The sequence below is a fragment of the Palaemon carinicauda genome, chromosome 18 (genome assembly GCF_036898095.1).
Source record: "Palaemon carinicauda isolate YSFRI2023 chromosome 18, ASM3689809v2, whole genome shotgun sequence".
Lineage (NCBI taxonomy): Eukaryota > Metazoa > Arthropoda > Malacostraca > Decapoda > Palaemonidae > Palaemon > Palaemon carinicauda.
In genome coordinates this window covers 27243618-27263842 of record NC_090742.1, presented here as the reverse complement: position 1 = coordinate 27263842, position 20225 = coordinate 27243618, and the positions used below count along the sequence as shown (strand labels likewise).

At 38.9% G+C, this 20225-nt stretch overlaps 2 protein-coding genes across 7 annotated transcripts in view; one reads left to right on the top strand and one right to left on the bottom strand.

Moving 5' to 3' along the window:
* Nucleotides 1–20225, top strand: part of Unc50 (Unc50 RNA binding protein) — a 218876-nt gene that overhangs the window by 134741 nt on the left and 63910 nt on the right. The window lies entirely within an intron of this gene.
* LOC137657733 (beta-1,3-galactosyltransferase 5-like) lies at nucleotides 8013–14023 on the bottom strand. Of its 2 annotated transcripts, XM_068392188.1 has the most exons (5): nucleotides 13672–14023; nucleotides 12569–12661; nucleotides 11856–12048; nucleotides 10876–11071; nucleotides 8013–10655 (listed from the first exon to the last, which is right to left on the bottom strand). In XM_068392188.1, the coding sequence occupies exons 3-5, from the start codon at nucleotides 11996–11998 to the stop codon at nucleotides 9828–9830; spliced, it is 1167 nt and encodes a 388-aa protein (XP_068248289.1). In that variant the 5' UTR covers nucleotides 11999–12048; nucleotides 12569–12661; nucleotides 13672–14023; the 3' UTR covers nucleotides 8013–9827. The 2 variants fall into 2 exon arrangements, with proteins under 2 accessions (XP_068248289.1, XP_068248288.1); XM_068392187.1 differs by lacking the exon at nucleotides 12569–12661 and having other exon boundaries at nucleotides 8014–10655; nucleotides 13672–14021.

Genomic DNA, 20225 nt, shown 5'->3' with positions numbered 1-20225 from the left:
CCTTGATGCTTATGGAGGTGTAGACCCAAATGGTATTTTTCCTTTGTTTTTTATAAAGACCGCAGATTTCTTAGCTCCAAAGTTATCTGTTATTTTGCGCAAGTTAGCAAGAAGAGGAGCTTTTAGCACTTGTTGGAGAATTGGTAATGTTACTCCTCTATGTAAATGTGTTTGTGGTAGCTCAAGTCCCACTGATTACCGCCCAATTTCCATAACTCCCATATTATCTAAAGTTTTTGAACGTCTTCTGGCAAAACGTCTTAATAGGTTTGCTGAAGGTAATCATCTATTCCCTAGTTTGCAATTTGGTTTTCGTAAAGGCCTTGGAGCATGTGATGCCCTTCTTACAATCTCCAATGCAGTACAGAAATCCCTTGATTGTGGTCGTGAAGTTCGTATGATTGGCCTTGATTTTAGTGCTGCCTTTGACCGTGTTAATCATGAGGCCCTTGTTTTCAAACTGAAACAGTTGGGAGTGGGTGGGTCGTTTCTTAGCATTATTATTGATTTTTTAAGTAGTAGATCTCAAAGAGTAGTTGTTGATGGGCACCATAGTGAGTATAGGAATGTGATATCCGGTGTTCCACAGGGTAGTGTTCTTGGCCCATTACTTTTCATACTATATACACATGACATGTGGTTTGGCCTAGAAAATAAGCTTGTTGCATATGCAGATGATGCTACTCTCTTTGCATCAATTCCATCCCCTGAATGTAGACCTGGGGTTGGTGAATCCCTTAATAGAGATCTAGCTAAAATTAGTGTATGGTGCAAGTTATGGGGTATGAAGTTGAATCCTAACAAAACTCAAAGTATGATTGTAAGTAGGTCAAGGACGGTGGCTCCTCAACATCCGGATCTCAGTATTGATAATGTTTCTTTAAATTTGTATGACTCTTTCAAAATTTTAGGTGTGATTCTCGACAGCAAATTTACTTTTGAGAAACATATAAGGTCTGTGTCTTCTTCAATTGCACAAAAAATTGGCTTATTGAGAAAGTCTTTTAAGATATTCGGTGATCAATCTATTCTGAAGAAGTGTTTTAATTCTTTTATTCTACCTTGTTTTGAGTATTGTTCTCCTGTCTGGTCTTCAGCTGCTGATTCTCATCTTAATTTGTTGGACAGAAACTTACGGTCTATTAAATTTCTTATTCCTGATCTAGATATTAATCTCTGGCACCGTCGTTCAATTAGTTCATTATGCATGTTGCATAAGATTTTTCATAACTCTGACCATCCTTTACATTCAGATCTCCCTGGACAATTCTATCCTGTTCGTAATACTAGGCTGGCAGTTAATGCTAATAGCCAGGCCTTTTCCATCATAAGACTCAATACCACGCAGTACTCTAGAAGTTTTATTCCAGCTGTTACCAAGTTGTGGAATGATCTTCCTAATCGGGCTGTTGAATCAGTAGAACTTCAAAAGTTCAAAGTTGGAGCAAATGCTTTTTTGTTGACCAGGCGGTCATGAGTCTTTTTATAGTTTATATATGACATACAGTATTTGTTTTTGAAGTTGTTAATAGTTTATATATGACATATCTGTTATGACGTTGTTACTTTTTTTAGAATGATTTACTGTTAATTTGTTCTCTTCACTTATTTATTTCCTTATTTCCTTTCCTCACTGGGCTATTTTTCCCTATTGGAGCCCCTGGGCTTATAGCATTTTGCTTTTCCAATTAGGGTTGTAGCTTGGATAGTAATAATAATAATAATAATAATAATCAGGACATTGAAGGTGACTACTGGGACTACCGAGCCGTCTGGGTTCTGCTTCACTAGCAAACCCTGGTGTACTTTCAGGTCAGACTAAGATCTATAGGGTAGATAGAAGCGTGGAACTCAAGATGCAGAAACCCCAGAGAAGATCATCTTAATGACAGATTGAATCTGTCGATGATCTCCTTTGATCTTGGACACCTGACTAAAGGACAGAAGAGCATTTCCGGAGAACACTCCCCGATCAGGTTCACGGTCAGTTACCTTCATAACAGTGGTCTCAGTATGCAGGGAGGAGACTGAGAGTACCTTGGGAGACAACTGAAGAACAGAAGTGTGGTCATACTCCAACTGTTCTCGGGGTGAATCCAGTGTCAGGTAGGCTGCATCCAGTAGATTCATACCAAGAACAAAACAAAAGTTAATGTCTTTGGCAGCTACCACCGCATAGTTAAACAGCGGTAGCCTCCACCCGGAAGGACACTTCACCTCTAACTGGACGTAGCCTAGAATGCTGGTGGAGGAACCAGTCAACCCCTCTAGCTGTTCTCCTGACAGTACCTGGTACTCTATGCCAAGTTGGCTCAGTACTGACTCATTCACAAGACAAACCTGTGCTCCTGTATCAACAAGAGCATAGAATAAGGTCTCCTGTATCATTACTATACCTACTGCTGAGTGTTGAGACACATGGGTACAATTGCACTGACGAGGTGCCTTTTCTGTCACGTACTGGATAACAGGACAATCCTCCGGCGCTTCCTGATCATCAGTGACCAAGCCCTCAGCGTCAGGCACACGATATTTTACCTCCGCCTTATGGCCCAGAATCACGTCAGTTGGAGGGACGTAATTGCGGAGCTCGATCAGAGGGTTAAAATGAAGATGCACACACTGAGGCTCAATCACGGATGGATCACAATAGACTACGGGACAAGTGGGACCCCAATGTACCCAGATTTCCAGGTTCAATAGCTTAGATGCTGCCAAGAGCAACTCCAGAGCTGGAACTGTGCCTGGAAAACACATTGCCCTAATCCTGTTCCTGCTAGTCTTGTCCAGTTTGAAGCCTAGTCGACCGGCGTCTTTCAGAAACTGCTGAACTAAGGCATCCCGGAGATTGGCTCCCTTCAGCTGAGAGTCGGGTGCAACACCTAACCCTTCCGTCCAGCAGTTCACGACTAGCTCCAAGGATTCTATGAGAAAATCTGAAGCACCACGAACCTCCTTATACAAGGCCAGTCCAGTAGGCAACTTGGGAGTGCTGGGTTCAGTAGCAAACAGACAGACAGTTAATGCGGGCCAGCGGGATAACTAGTCTGCTGCAGCATTCTAATCACCTGAACAGTAGTTAACAATAAAGTTAAATTCGGACAGGTCCTCCAGTGTCTGTGCTAGACGACTGTCCACCATCTTCATGTCATGAAGGTATATCAGGGGACGGTGATCAGAATGAATCACGAAGAACTGACCATAGAGGAAGGCCCTGAAGGTTTTTACCCCCTCATCACAGAGCAGCCAACTCACGCTCAATGGTAGAGTAACAGGTCTCGCAGTCAAGGAAAGTCATGGAGTCGTACGCTATCACCCGACGCTCCCCTGGATGCTCCAAGGACTCCTGGCAAAGACAAGCACCAGCACCCTCACCCGAAGCATCAACAAACAACTCCAAGGGCTTAGCATCAGCGGAGTAGTCAGGGTATGACAACATAATGTCCTCCTTGATCAGTTCCTTCAAGTGCACAAAGGCACCGTCCATTTCTGCAGTCCACTTCAGTTTCCTAGTCCCTTGGGATTTTCGTCCTCCAGTCTTTGCAGATAATGGTTTTGCTATCTGTAAGCACATGGGAATAAACTTCCGTTGGAAGTTTACCAGTCTCAGGAATCCCAGTAGCTCACGAACAGTGGTCGGTTTAGGGAAGTCCTCCACTTTCTGGATGGATTCTGGTAGCTTATGCATACCAGAACGTCCAACCAGATGACCAAGATACTGGACCTCGGCTTGAACCCAAGAACACTTCCCGAGTTTTATCTTGAGTCCGCGCTTCTGGAGAGTAGCCAAAACTCGTTCTACCAGTTTCAGGTGTTCCTCGAAAGAAGACCCAAGTATCAAGATGTCATCAATGTAGACAACCACCTTGGCTTTCGGGAACTCTTGGATAATACTCTGCATTTCTCTCTGGAACACTGCAGGTGCATTTTTCAGTCCAAACAATAAGCGTCTGAACTGCCAGTGTCTAAAGGCGGTAGAGAAAGCTGTGTATACTTTACTCTCCTCTGCCAACGGTAACTGGTAGTATCCACGAACCAGGTCAAGGGTTGTAAAGTATTTGACACCTTGAAGTCCAAATACAGAATCGGCCATGTTAGGCATCGGAAACTTATCAGAGACAGTCACCTTATTCAGTCTACGATAGTCCACACACAACCGTATACTATTGTCCTTTTTTCAGACTGGAACAATGGGTGAAGACCAAAGAGAGATGCTGGGTCCAATAATACCCAGTTCATGCAACTCCTTGCACTGTTCCTCGATGGCATCAGTGACGGATTTGGCAAACCGTCGAACCCTCTGATAAATGGGCGTCTCGTCATACAGGTGGATACGTATTAGTCTGCTTGAGCTCTCTCCCATATCATCGTCACCAGTACTGATGACCAGAAGATAACGTCGAAGCATTTGACAAAACTGGTCCTTCTGAGAAGAGTCCAGTTCGTCAGAGATAGACAGATTGTCTATCTCTTCCAATACACTCGGTTCATGAGTCTGGTCACACTCCTGTGCTATCAGGCAGGATAGAGGAGCATCCACCATTGCCATGGTGAACACCTTCCCCAAGAGATCGCCCTTCTTGATCTTGGCAGATTCTTCAGATGAACCCTTGATTAAAACTGAGGCTTTTCCATCTTTCGGTTCGAGGACGCCAGGGATTGCTGTAACTTTCCTTGACAGACCAGGGGTTATGATGTCGCCATCATAATACATTTCCGGCCAATAGTTGGTCGGACAAGCAGGGCACCTAAAAGAGGTGTCAAGTCCAGAAAGTTACAGTAACTGGAACAAGTACTGGCTTGATACTGGCAATCCTTATTGAATCTGCTGCATGGACCTCAAGAAAGTTTACAGTAACTGGAACAAGTACTGTACTAGCAATCCTTATTGAATCGGCTGCATGGACCTCAAGTGCGTAAAGCACTTGCTGACAACAGGCTCCATGTATCGAGACATAATACTCCCAAAGAGGCTCTTGGGGAGTACTGCCAATGCTCAGCCGATTTCGGGCTCCGTCAACTATCACCCCATTTGCTCTTAAGAACTGGTAACCAAGCTCTACGTGCAAAGCCATAGTCCCTGAAAGCACTACATGGAACACACTCGGGGCAAATGTCATTCCATGCAGTATAGGGGTCAACAGTACAGTACCTAAGGTCTTAGGTCCTGTTTGCTTTAAACCCTTCAGACCAATGGTGTTGAGTACCATCTGCAGCGGGTAATCCTGTACAACTCTCGATGACAGGAGGTTGACCTCAGCTCTGGGTCAATGAGAACATCCAACTCTCCCGATGGAAACTCAGACATGGTCACTGGGACGACCATGAGTGGTACAGGAGCCAACTGTGCCAGGTTAACCCTACGAAGGGTTTTCAATACAGCCTCAGTTCCTGCTTCCTCCCTGGAGGAGTCAGTTGGAGAAGCTCTGGATTGTGTCGAGGACAGGTTATCACTGGCCAATCCTGAAAGAGCCATTGGAGGTGTAGTGACCTTTCCAGGTTGAGGGGTAACCTTGGAAATCGAGACTTCCATGGCTGCCACCGTAATTCTAGGAGTACGCACCCTAGCACTCACACCCTCCTTCGATGTAGCCCCATCTTCTACATCGAAGGCTTGGTGTTTAAAGCCCTGTGATACTCCTCAGTTCTTGGCTTCCTGGGCTTTGCTCTCTTGCTCTTCCTCTTCTTCTTCTCCACAGTCCGAGAAGAAGCACTGGACTCGCTCCCATCTTAGCTCTCCCGGCTACTGGTTGATTCAGATTAGGACGACAGGGTCGGAGTAGCACTCACCAGTACTGCTCTCCACCTTGAAGGAGTCTGGACAGAGATGGTCTCCCTCCCAGGGCTGCGGGCATTAGCTGTGTTCTGGACAGGTGATCTGCTTATAAGCAGTGCCTGTCGTCCACACTGTGCGACATGATGGTTAGCCGAGCCACAGCGTAGGCACAGGTTGAGGCTCCTGCGACACTCCTCCATAAGGTGCCCTGATTCTCGGCACCATGCATAGTAACCTCTCAGGAATTGAGGAGACCTATTCGGGGTGCGCGATGGTGGCAGGCGCACTTCCACAGGTGCAGGTTTGGGGAATGACTGTCCCACACGACTGATGGCCAAATCCTCTACCTTCTGGCTTCCCTGACAGGATGCCTCGTCGAGAACACTCAACAGGTGTAGAACATCCTGCCAAGTGGCCTGACGGCCAGCGGAGACATTGATGGTGGCCAGAGACTGTTCCAGCCAACTCGCAGCTCTGCTCAGAACAGTTCTCAGTAGCTTCCACCTAAGCTCCCTCTGGTCCAAACTATGGCGAGGATAGGCCGACCTGTGCAGGGAGGCCAACCGGATGGCATATATCTTCAGTAGTTCGCCCTCACCACAGGTGGCACTGCTGACCGGGCCTTCCTACCTGCATCACGCCTCTCTCGGACTTCTCGGCACCAGATCTTGGGACCCGCCTTGGCCGAGAACACCTGGATTTCTCCCTTTAGAAATCTTCCAAGATCAACGGTCCACTGGCCAGAGCTTCCTACGGTATATTTACTTGCACAGTAGGCCTCAAAATCCCTCAGGAATCTGGCAAACCTCTGACCAGTTTCTAGCTGGAAGATTCCAGGCTTGGGGTTCCTCTTGGAGTCGAGGACCTTAAGCAGATCAGACAGACTGCGTTCTGTCTGGAGGGACTGGACGTGGTCGGTGGAGACAGTGCCGTGTGAGCTGACACTTGAGACAGGAGCTGGAAGTGTCACTACCAGAATCTTCACGGCTAGACTCCTGGGATGATGATGTCATTTCGGGTATGGCTGGTCTGGTGTTGTTCTTAGCCTGGCGCCTGTGCTTTGGGATGGCCCCTGTCTTGGCAAGAACTGCCTCAGCTGTAGCTGCTGGAGCCTTTTCTGGCCTACTGGCTTCGGCCGGGTTGTCAAGGAACTGCTCCCCTAGTCTACTGGCTACAGTCTCTGGTGGACTAACAGGGTTAGTTGCCAGAACAGGCGAGGAAGCAAGTAGTCCACTCAGAGGAGGAGACTCCCAGAAGCCAGGTACAGGGGGAAGTAATGGTGTGAACCCTGGAGGGGGCTGGAGACCTCCAACCACTGGCTCTGCTCCAGTTACAGGGATTGCCAGATCATTGATATTTGGCCAAGCTGGGGATGTAGAAGGAGCACTGGTGGTCACTGTGGTTGTGACCCCAGTGGCAACGTGGCACGTTGGTGACGGCTCAATGCCCTTCAGGGCCGCCACTTGAAGTGTCAGATACTTGACCTGAGTTGCCAGGTCACTGACAATCTGGACAAGACTCTACATCCTGGTTCAGGCTCTTCTTAGCCTTTCGGCATTTGCTCGATGACGATGCCATACCTAAAGGTTGGTATTTCCTGGGTCTAGGTACCAAAAATGATGTATTGGCTTGCAGACTGTGGCCAGAGGTAGCACCCAAACTGCCTAGTGTCCGAATACCGACCACACTCCAACGTTCACTACACAAAAAATATACAACGGTGGATTACCCAAAAATCTGGGTAAAAGGTAAACAATCAAGGATGAACTGGGCACCACCCCTTGATTTTATACTGGGCAAGGGGACCCAGCAAGAACCTTACTTCCTCCTTATCTTCCCTTGCCTTGAGCTTGCTGAATGAATGTGTAGCGTGACCGCTGATTCATTTCTGGGAAAAATGAGCTGTATACCTGAATTGCTTAAATTTCAGGTTAGATAGGTTCAAGTTTAAGTAAGGATCAGAACATTAGGTGAAAGGGAATATTTATAATTTTTTTTTAGAGATGTCATTTTCAGGTTCAATTTAAAAAAAAAAAAAAGTGGCCGAAAAGGGAACACAATGATGAAAGGTTCTGGAATGAATGTCTATCTTCACAAGCAAAAAATATTTATTTGCAAGTGAAACAAAAAAACATCTATAAAATTCCAGATAAGTTCCTAACGCTATGCTACAAACATTTACGTGTTTCAATACATGATAAACGCAACTGTGTGTATTGTCTGGTTGGTTCAATGATCTAATCAACTAACTAAAAGCTAATATAAAACTCTGAAAATACTGTCCTGCAATAATTTTCCCTAAAGCAATACTGTCCTTATCAATATCCGCCCCATACCGCCAGACAACCAATCAGCACAACTGCCTGGTTTTCTTTCTCTTCGGCTGTTTCAACAGAGCTGAAGCGAATTCCTATATTAAATGATTACGGGTTTGTATAGCTAGGAAAAATACAATTTAAGACTAATGGTCATATTAAAGCATTATGAAATGCCTGTATAGTTAACTACAGTTTTCCAACGGGAAATAATAGGATATGGAATGAAAAGCCAAATTTTTCATGCAGTACTGTAATTACTTCAAGCATTACACTAGTTAGGTATATTTCTTAAGAGTACAGTTTTGGAATTTCTCATACAATATTATTGTTTCTATCACAGTGGTTAGCATTATTTACAGCCATCTGTTTCCTGTAGAAATAATGGCTTAACATCACAACAACTAAATATAAATCTTTGGTATTGTTAAATATATTTAACAATTTAAACTAATTATTTGAGCCTTACATGTAAGAAAAGTATAATACTAAACATTGAGATTCATAATTATTATTATATTTATTTATCAATCTGATATTGGTTTTCTGCATTTAGAAAGCTTTCTACAAATAACAAGTATCAACCAGTAAACTTTTAAATTTCATTAGCTCTGAGCGTTAATGAATGCCAGGGTTGCTAGTAAATGGAATGTAATTTAATACACAGTAGAAGGTAATGAAGTTTTCTGATACTTTTGTAATATTTTCCTTATTAATGCTTCTGTAAAACAGTAAGCATATCAGAATGACCTTAAACGAAGAGAAATTCTGATATAGATAGTTGATAAACAAAATTTAGAGCATACTGAGGACTCCTTATAAATAACTACACTGCATTATCAGCAAATCAAGATATTGCATTTATAAATTGAACATGTCTATGAGCCTATCCATTACCTAAATACAAAACAATGTGAAATTATCCATTTCAAAACAGATGCTGGAAAAAAAAATTTCCAAGTACAGTATCTCGGGCTATATAAACAAAATTTCCATAGATCAATTAGAGAAGCAGGGATGCTAGTTTCGGTAACAAAACTCTGGGCTAATTGCTGGGATTACTCGCCAAGTAATCCCTACAATTAGCTCCAACTTTCTCTATAGACAATAACATTCATTTACCACCTTGTTAAATGAATTTAACCACCTACTATAACAGTTTCTTTTTCTGCTATACCAAGTCCCTTTTATTTTTTCTGCCTTGCTGTCCAGGCTATTCCTATGAGAGTTGAGAATTTGAGCTCGGTGATCTGGTAGAATACTTAATAGTAATAATAATAGCTAGTTCCCTTTATCTTACTATTGAGAACAACTTTAGTAAGCCTAGAAATATCATAAAGTTCTCATTAAACTAACTACAGTATATTATAATACTGTGTTAGTATTAGCTATGAAGCAAAAGCAAAATTTTACTTTTTCCAGTTTTTCAGTGTGCAAGTAAGATTTTTCGTGTAGTTTTTAAATTAAGCGCTACTTATATTGTAAAGCTGTCTTTTTTTTCCTGTTAGCATGTACCAGTAATTATGTTCTCCACAGAACAAAAAACCTTCCATCTAACTTTCAGTCTTGATGCCAAGTTATTATATTTAGTCTGAAGTTAATTAATGATATTTTGGAGTAAATATTATTCACCATAAATCACAAGGTCTCTCCTCTCTCTGGAGACTGAAAAAAACTGTAAAATTAATCAAATGTATTGTTTCTAACACAATTTCACTTTAGTGTCGTTATAATTATTAAGATTCATTTGATAACTTGGGGAAAAAGTGAGATATTAGAGTATTAAAGTAGTTCATAAGACGAACACTAAATCTATCACATTCCTCATGCTCAATGTTATTGACAGATGATGTTATAGATGATAGTTCTGAAGGAGAAAGCCCATGTGCAGTCAGTAATTCTTGAAACAAACACAAACTGTTCCACCTTGGTCGAAATCTACTCCAGCCTTCGACATGACTTAGTTTTAGTTTCAATCCCTGGCTCCCTAAAAGTCCAGTTATGTAAACATCTTCCAAAGGAATTACTGGTTCAAACTTACTTGCATAAATAAGATGTTGTATAAGGTTAGTGGTTAAAATATAGGCAGTCCCTGAAAGGAATGGAGGAAGCGTAGTAGCAGAGTATAATTTGGGGTGCAAATACCACTTGGAGTTTGGATTCCTATCAGCTTTTACATTTTCATAAAGATAACCACCAAAGAAATAGGATTCATATTCATGAGTTTCTGAATTAATATAATAGTGGATAAAATTGTATGGCCTAACCAGAGAGCAATTGCTCAATTCACTGTATTCAGTGGTTTCTCTACTATCACCAGCAGCACCTTTTGATACATACAAATTATTCCTAGCATGGGTAATGCAGGTTGTTAGGTGATGAAGCTTGTGAATGTTCAGGTACATATCATCATCAATCTTAAGGAGGTACTTAGCATTTGAACAAAATTTATTTGTCCATTGCAGAATAGCTAGAGATTTCAACGTGAGATTATAATAGGAGTCGATGAATCTTGAGTCTTGGAATATGTCCTTGAACTTTCTTGATTCTTCGTTCACCTGTCCCTGAAGGAATTAGCATATTACAGTAGAAGAAGGACATTAAATTTAAAACATACAAACTAATCTTGTGTCATTTTCTGTTACCTAGTTATTACACACAAACAAATAATAGCATATTTATGATCCTAAACTGAGATGTGGAGTGATTTCGTAGAAATAAAAAAATTATTAATATTGTTCTTCAACATCTTAAGACGTACCATATACACATAAGTTAACTAACCTGTAAAACAGTATTTTCGGTCAAACCCAAGAAAAATACAAGGTGGTATGTGGAGGGCAAATAAGGCAGCCAGCTAACTCTAACTGCTGCACGGGCCTCCAAATTGTTGACAGCAGATGGTACAATCAGCAGAACCTCAACTGCATTGCTTTGACATGCATGTATAATCTTTGGTTTCATAACTGACCCATATGTTCTGAGAAAAAGCATAAGATCATTTATATCACATATTCTTGGAGAGTAAGATTAATTGCCGATATATTTTTAAACGCATGGAAGTTTTGGGACCAAAGATCTAACACTGGCCAGGCTTCTACTTTTCAATTTTATTAAGAAAATTGGCATGATTACTGTTGGGTAACTTTCTCCATATCTAAGGCCAAGATTCTAAATTCAGCTGTGATCATTCCGTGTACTGCCCTGTTTCAGAGTTGTTTATATTCACATTTCTTAAATATTTTACAAGAGGCTGATTAATTACTCCCTTCTAAGTTACTTAAATTCATGATTTGCCCCCCCCCCCCTCCATGATGGGCTAGATACCAATAGTGTATAAGAATGCTTTACCCTTCGACAACTGCAATACAAGTAGGCCTAACTGTACTGTAAGAAACGTACATAACAGGCTTTGAGACCCCCTTGAATTTACTTATGACTAAAGGTTTATATTTTTGATAGGACTTATTTTTTACTGATAATACTCTCCTGATAAACAGTAAACATACATATTTTGTAAATATGAACCGGTAATATAAATTTTTTTTCATACATATCCTCTTAAAAGCAGCCTTTTATAATATACTAAAATTATTTTATAGTGATAAACTAGGGTGAGTTTATTAATTCCATACAGATATCATTATAATGAAAAAGTAAATATAAAAAGCTAAATTTAAATGTTTTATCATTTTTGGTTGGATACAAGACCATAATGTCCATAAATCATGAGCACTGTATAGCTTACTAGTCTACATACTTACTTTGCCAAGAATTCTGAAGCATTTGTGTTATGCGCTTCAGGTGGTCTTCCCTCTTGAGGAAAGAATGCTTGAATTAATCCAGTCACCACCAAAACTGCTATCACCCCCGCAACAATTAAGTGTCCTTTACGACCCCACCGCATTATGTGGTGTCTTTAGTGTCGAGCTTAATGCCAACGTTTTTGTAATTTTTCTGCGGAAAGGAAGAACATGAAAACAATGAAAACCCAAAGATGTTTATTGATGATTCATATTTTAAAACTCGGCATCTAGCATCTTCAATTCCATGTTACTTAGTTACAATATACAGAACTGCATTTTATACTTCTTATAAAAATAATGTAATTCCTGGATATGCAGGTATGTGTTAGCGATTAAATTCCTTTCGGCTTTGTAGGCAACAGTGACATAGCTAGAGTTCATTTTATGGAGGCACTTGCTTTTCTTAGAGGGGCACACATGCATACCATATAATATTCAATTAAAGTTTTTTTTAAATAAAACTTAAACCTATGTTCATATTAGTGAAACACAACTAAACAAGTGAAAGACATGCCATTAGTTGAAAATTTACAAGCGGAAGCAGATCTCGATAAAAAGCCTTCACACCCTGAAATCATATTGATAGTGTTTAGGTATGACCCTAAACTATATCAATAAGATTTCAGATGTGAAGGCATGATTACACTGTACCAACTATTTACACAATTTACCAATGGGCTTGAAGTGTAGGCTTATAACATCAGTACATGAATCGGATTCAAACAGGTAGGCCTCATTTGCATCCAAACTCATTCATGCCCCACCTAAAGTAAGAAATAAGGATTAAAACATCTACACATTCATCATATTTCTATCCTAACATTCTAATTGGAGAAATATTGCCAAAATGTTTGATATTTTTACTTCAAACATATCACCACTGTGTACACAAAACAGGCATCTGTTTTAATGCTAAACATGAACTAGTTTGTTTCCTGTTTTCAGAATGAATATCCAAAAGATACTAGTGCCCTAACTTGAGGTAATTATTATCGTGATGGAAATATTACCGCTGATATACTGCATGGTCCAATGTTAACCACTTGTAATCAGAACTCAAGATTGAACTTCTGTTAGTTTCATACAATTAACTTTTGATTTATTTAGTGTTGTGTACACTAGTATTGCATAAAATTTTAAAACTTATAACTTAATAATGAGTAAAAGAGCTGTCACTATGTTCAATTCCCAAGTAAGCTAAAGATCTTTAAGCTTTGTTGACAATTAACTACTTTTAATACTAATGTGGAGGATTCCAGTGAATGTTGGTGTTATAAATAGCCTGGATACATACATACACACACACACACACACACATATATATATATATATATATATATATATATGAGAGAGAGAGAGAGAGAGAGAGAGAGAGAGAGAGAGAGAGAGAGAGAGAGAGAGAGAGAGAGAGAGAGAAGAGATTAATAAAGCTTCCCCTAGTTTTCATTAGAAATTGCAGCCAGGCGCCATCCACTGATAAATCGAGAAAGCCTTATCTTCGTCGTAGGATTCAGGGAAGATACACGTAACACTGATAACCTCAGTCGCCGGTTATTCTTCATCATACACAGATATCACACATTACTGTAGTTATACTACGGCAAAGGTTGTGCCACGTATTCCAACACGCAAACAGAACATAGTTCCAATTCCTAGCTAGGTCCAGGTGTTAGGGATAACACTTTGGTAACTAACTTATTTCTTCCTAGACCCTGTGTTGTGCCTCCATTCATGATTTAGCCACCTTCGCTAAGGTTGTAATTGAATTTCTTACCTTTTTCACATTCCTTTTTTGGGTTGAGTTTCTTGCTTCAACATTTTACCGCTTTGTTTACATTTTAGCAGACGGTTCGTCTTCATCGGGGGGGGGGGGGGGGGGGGGATACGGGGAATACCCTGAATAGGCTTGTTATTAACCATTAGAAACCACCTGAGATCTTGTAATGTCACTTGATCAAATATCCAATTGTGTTTTAGCAGTTAAATGTTTAAATTACAGCATTTTTTACTAACGATTTGTTGCGATTACGGAGACGGATTCTCATAGCTAAATCATAACCCACCCAGCGATGTAACAGACTAACAAATAGAACGAGAAAACGAGAAACATTATTTCGGAATTTTCGGGTGTGGGCTTAGCGTGTCTCGTGCGACACTGCCAGGCATACGAATAATGTTCTACGTATGAAAATAATGTTTTTGTGTAGGGTACTGTGGGTGTAATAATGTTTATTCACTTACTTAGAATATTGTGTACTCCTTGGAATATTATTTGGAAATTGACGATTCGTCTATTGTAAGCCCTTCATTACTTATATGAAACTGCAGGCATGCTTTTTTTTTTTAATAAACATATCACGATAGTTAATCCTCAAAGTAAGACAAAAATAAATTATTTTCTCAAACTGCTTCTAATACTGACATCGCAAGAGGGTCTGCCCCTTTTTTATTCTTCTCATGTACTTCTCTTTCTCCCTTTTTCCTTATTCTTTCCCATCCCGAGTACCTGCCTTCGGGCTATAAACTGGATTGTATCCAAGGGTACTCTTCCTTTCCCCATATTCCCCACTTCCCTATCCTTATCCTAATTTCGTTCAGAAACTTTTCAATTGCATACCACTGTTGAAAATATTTATATTTCATTCAAACCCCTAATTTTACTTACTATGGCTTGAATCCTTTGTAATATTGATTCCAGACTAGAAATATGTTCATTGGAGCGGTGTTGTAGTTTAAGTCAGCTAAAAGTAAGTAAGTTTTTTTTTTTCTAACAACTCCAAATTCTACCTATACAAGCATTAACATAGCTAGTCCTGAGGAGTGCATGTTTGCGGGATTAAGTATGCTGTCGTTGATATTGTTTTATTCACTGAGATTTTAACGTTTATTAGAAAAAGAAAATTTATTTAAATCAAATTGTTGTTAAATCTTTTAACCTAAAGTAAAGCTGTTCTTATTCTTGAAAACTAATAATTGTCTAAATATACTTTTAAAAATCTCAAGTAGAGCAGTATGCATTGTTACTTCATATGTTCAGATTCTTCCCAACTTTTCCTTATTGCGTCAATAACAGGGCGTTGCCTCCGGAACCAGTTAAAACTGGCAAATATTATGACTATTTCTTACGTTTTCATGCAACGTTGCCTCTATTTACTCACCATTTATCTCACATAGTTCAACTGAGGGAATGACTTTTGGTTCCTGAGTTCTAATTGCTCACTCCGTAAAATAAGTTTGCGGACATTATCAAAGCTTCCAAGTTTATGCACCAAGAAATTGGTATGTAATAAATAGCAACAGTACTGGGATAATCTAGATGGCAATAAAATGAGAGAAGTAACAAATGTCTTATCATCTTGGAGGTATAACACGATGCCTCGAATTCTCCGTATTGGTCACAATCGGTTGACACGCGAGTTTCTGTTGAAGGGCCAACACCAACCGTATTGCGACGACTGTCTAGTACCTTTAACAGTGAGGCATTTGTTGACCGAATGCCCTAATGGTAATAACTTAAGAAATAGACATCTGCTTGAGGCTTGATGTGAGGATGGCAGGTTCATCCTTGTCAAGATTCTTGGACATGATGTGTCCTACTATGCGAGCGGCAGTTTTAGATTTATTTCAGAAGCAGGTCTTCTGAAAACTAACTTCTATAATGACATCCAACTTTTATGGTTTTAATTGAATATTCTTTTATTTTTTTATATAAAATAAGTGATATCGGCGTCAATGACCTTAGATGTCAGGATGCCTGAAAACCTTAACCCTGGATAGGTACGGTGGGTCGTACGCGACCCCGAGCGTAAAAAAAAAAGAGGTTTTTCTCACGTGACTCACCCCCGTGACTGAATTTGTGGGTGATCGACCTGCAGGAGGTGTCTCCCCTACACGCTCTAGTAGTGTCCAGATGTGCATTGCTGTAGCTGTACTCCTTCCCCGATTTCTGAGACGCGTCGGGGTCGAGCGCGACCGAGTTTACCCTTCTAAGGTAATTTGCATAATTATCAAAGTTATTACGTATTATGAAATTGTCGTAGAATGGTGCAACTTGTATAGGTTATCAGTTGTGGAAAGTCTTGGTGGATTGTTTGGCTACCATGTGCATGATTTTTTTTTTAGTTGAAATGTCGTTCATCACCACGAGGACCATTTTACCGCGACTGCCCCTTTTTCATTTTTTTTCATTTTTTTGCCAAGTCATTTTTCCGTAAGATATTGCCAAATAGTGTCGTAAAACTTTTGCTTGTTTAGTGTTGGAAAGTGTGTCTAGATGATCTGGCTACCCATGCGTGACTTTGTTTTTGTCAGATACGACGTAGTTATTGGTATATTGGGTATTTAACTGCGGTTGCCAATTTCTGTTTTTTTTTCAATATTTGTAAAAATTTTTACGTAGTAAGGAATTGCCGTATATTATTCATTTTTTTTTTTCATGTTTATGTGTTAGAAAGTGTGCCTTGATGGTTGGGCTAACACGTGCATGTCTTTTTTTTTTTATCTGAGATGCCGTATATTAGAATGTTGGGCATTTTACCGCGAGTGCCCCTTTTTCATTTTTTTTCATTTTTTTGCTAAGTCATTTTTCCGTAAGATATTGCCAAATAGTGTCGTAAAACTTTTGCTTTTTTAGTGTTGGAAAGTGTGTCTAGATGATCTGGCTACCCATGCGTGACTTTGTTTTTGTCAGATACGACGTAGTTATTGGTATATTGGGTATTTAACTGCGGTTGCCAATTTCTGTTTTTTTTTTCAATATTTGTAAAAATTTACTACGTAGTAAGGAATTGCCGTATATTATTGATTTTTTTTTCATGTTTATGTGTTAGAAAGTGTGCCTTGATGGTTGGGCTAACACGTGCATGTCTTTTTTTTTATCTGAGATGCCGTATATTAGAATGTTGGGCATTTTTCCGCGAGTGCCCCTTTTTATTTGTTTTGCATTTTTTTGCTTAGTCATGTTACCGTAAGGAATTGGCAAGTAGTGTCGCAAAACTTATATTTTTATAGTGTTGGAAAGTGTTTCTAGATGATCTGGCTACCCATGCCTATTTTTTTTTTTAGCCAGATATGGCGTATATATAAGTATGTGTTCGATTTTCCTGTGATTGCCATTTTTTCGTTTTTTCCCATTTCTTTCAAAATTACTACGTACTAAGGAACTATCACAGAGTAATGATTCATTTATATGTTTATTTGTCGGAAAATGTGCCTTGATGGTTTGCCTAGCACGTGGCTGAATTTTTTTTTTTCTGAAATGCCGTATATTAGAATGGCCATTTTTCCGCGAGTGCCCCTTTTTATTGTTTTGCATTTTTTTGCTTAGTCATGTTACCGTAAGGAATTGGCAAGTAGTGTCGCAAAACTTATAATTTTATAGTGTTGGAAAGTGTTTCTAGATGATCTGGCTACCCATGCCTATCTTTTTTTTTAGCCAGATATGGCGTATATATAGGTATGTGTTCGATTTTCCTGTGATTGCCATTTTTTGATTTTTTCCCATTTCTTTCAAAATTACTACGTACTAAGGAACTATCACAGAGTAATGATTCATTTAGATGTTTATTTGTCGGAAAATGTGCCTAGATGGTTTGCCTAGCACGTGGCTGAATTTTTTTTTTTTCTGAAATGCCGTATATTAGAATGTTAGCCATTTTTCCGCGAGTGCCCCTTTTTATTCGTTTTGCAATTTTTTGCTTAGTCATGTTACCGTAAGGAATTGGCAAGTAGTGTCGCAAAACTTATATTTTTATAGTGTTGGAAAGTGTTTCTAGATGATCTGGCTACCCATGCCTATCTTTTTTTAGCCAGATATGGCGTATACATAGGTATGTGTTCGATTTTCCGGTGATTGCCATTTTTTCGTTTTTTCCCATTTCTTTCAAAATTACTACGTACTAAGGAACTATCACAGAGTAATGATTCCTCTAGATGTTTATTTGTCGGAAAATTTTGTTTACTTCTTTTTTGATTGAATATCATCAAATTTTTTTAGCTAAAATATATTGTTTCACATTTTTGTTTTTTTTTTTCGATTTTATTTCCCTTCAAAAAATTTTTTTGGGTCAGAATTTTAATTTTATAGTCGTAAAATAATCGACAATTATCCAGCAACCCACCATACAATTTTTATGCATATCCAATAATAATTAGATTAGTAAATAACACCTTGAAATTGACATACCCTTCCTACATTTCAAGTGGCAGATTAGGGAGTCTGAGTCAGTGTGGTTGGCGGCCATTTTGTGGACATATCCGAAGCGTAAGTTGCCCTATCTATATATATTCTTGTTCCCTATAGAATTTGTGATATTTTGGTATATTTTTAGCTGCATAAATATCATATTATATATTAAATATATGTATTTTTTTACGAAATTTCTAAGTACTCAAAAAATTACCTTTAGATATGGCCCCTGATATAAATGTAATTTACAAAATAATGAAGATTTTTTTACATATTTCTATTTTAGGATAACATATGTTTATTCCCTAAAAAAATTAGCCACTTCCTATTTCATTTGGGTACCCAAAGAAATTCATGAAATTTGGACAAATTTTTTTGGCCAAAAAAAGTTACCCTTTTTTTCTCATTTCAGATCTTCACCTCCATGGGTCTGACTTCATCCAAAATACATCAAGATGTGTCCTAAACATTCAAGAATCAATTCCTAAAAGGATTTGTGTATATATGTATAAACTTTTTTTATGAATTTTTATGTCAGGTCTTTTTTTTTTCTATTTAATTTTTTAAAATATTTATAATAAATAGTTTTTCTGCAGATGAGTAGTATTTATCTTTACAGTTGTTTTAAGCATTCATTGAAGTTTTTTTTGGCAAAAGAAAAAAAAGAGGTTACTGCAAAAACTGATTTTTCAAGAATTTTTTTTGGCGTCGGGGTCGTTCGCGTCCGAGTATACCCTTAAAGGGGTGTCCGAGGAGGGTACCTATCCAGGGTTAAATCAATCAATCAATCCAAGGTTATACTTAACACTGTTATTGTAAATTTCCTTCTATGATTCTCAAGTTTTTCACCCCTTTCTTCTTTTAAGTTTCCTCTTATCTTTTTTCATAATTCTTTTCTTAATTTTTTCCCGTTCCCTTTTCCCCAAATGTCTTATTTGTTCTATTTCATTCCATATTTACAACACATCTCTTCAATGCTGATAATCTAATCAAGCACTTTCTTTAGGAATTTGCAATTGATCCTCAATTATCTCCCAATTAGTCTCTTTTCATCAGAGTTTATAATGTTAGGAAGAGCATTAGTTTTTATATTCTATTATGCAAGACACTGACCATATTCCTGTTTCTGCAAGGATGCCCAAATATAGAGTACTTGCAGGCTGTTCATGCATAGTTCTTATTATCATGTACTGAAGGTTTTCCAGATCTTTCATGCCTTCAACTCTTATTTCACTCCAGGTCTCTGCGTTAGCAAATATTGTTAATATATCTACTGTTTCTTATATTTTCTTTCTCACTCCCAATGCCCGTTTCCTACTTTTATCTTATTTATATTTCGTATTTCTTGAGTTATATAAGCAACCCTTTGGATTTTTTATTGATAACCCAACCTTTGTTTCTTTCTCAATGTACAATTCTTTCGTTTATCTATTGCATTCCAATACTTACTGGACCATTCTTCACTTTTGTTTTAATCTTCTTTCTTTTGTTAATTATTAATACACCATATTTTGGTGGATTGGTGTTGATTGTGAACTTCTTTGAGATCTCCAACTACGACAGTAGTTTACAACACAATCTACTCATTCATTCTTTCCTGTTGGAAGTGTGTCATCAACAGTATTCGTTAGCAACATTATATTGCTTCTGCTGATGCTATTCACTTTATCAGTCACTATACTGCATTGCTAGGGTCCATATATAGCTCCTTGTCTTAGTAGGCTGGCAAAGGCACCAGCCACCCGTTGAGATATTACCTCTAGATAGGTATTTGGTCTCTTGACTGACCAGACAGTACTACTTTGGATCTTTCTGGTTACGGCTCATTTTCCTTTACCTACACATGTTAATCACGTGTACAAACATGTCTTATGTATCTATGTATATGTATTGGCATATGTGTTAGTATGTAGCCTGTGTATCTGTCTGTGTATACATTTATGTGTATGCATATGTTTATGTCTATGTATATATTTGTATATGTAAAGATATGTTTTTATATATAATTATGATTTGCTTATGCATTTGTATGGATAGAGCTACCCCCATTAATACAAAGAAATTGTATTGGAAGCCTAAAGAAATTTACTAGTCATTAGAAATGACCCTTTCTGGCATGAGGCTAATGAGGGGTGAACTCC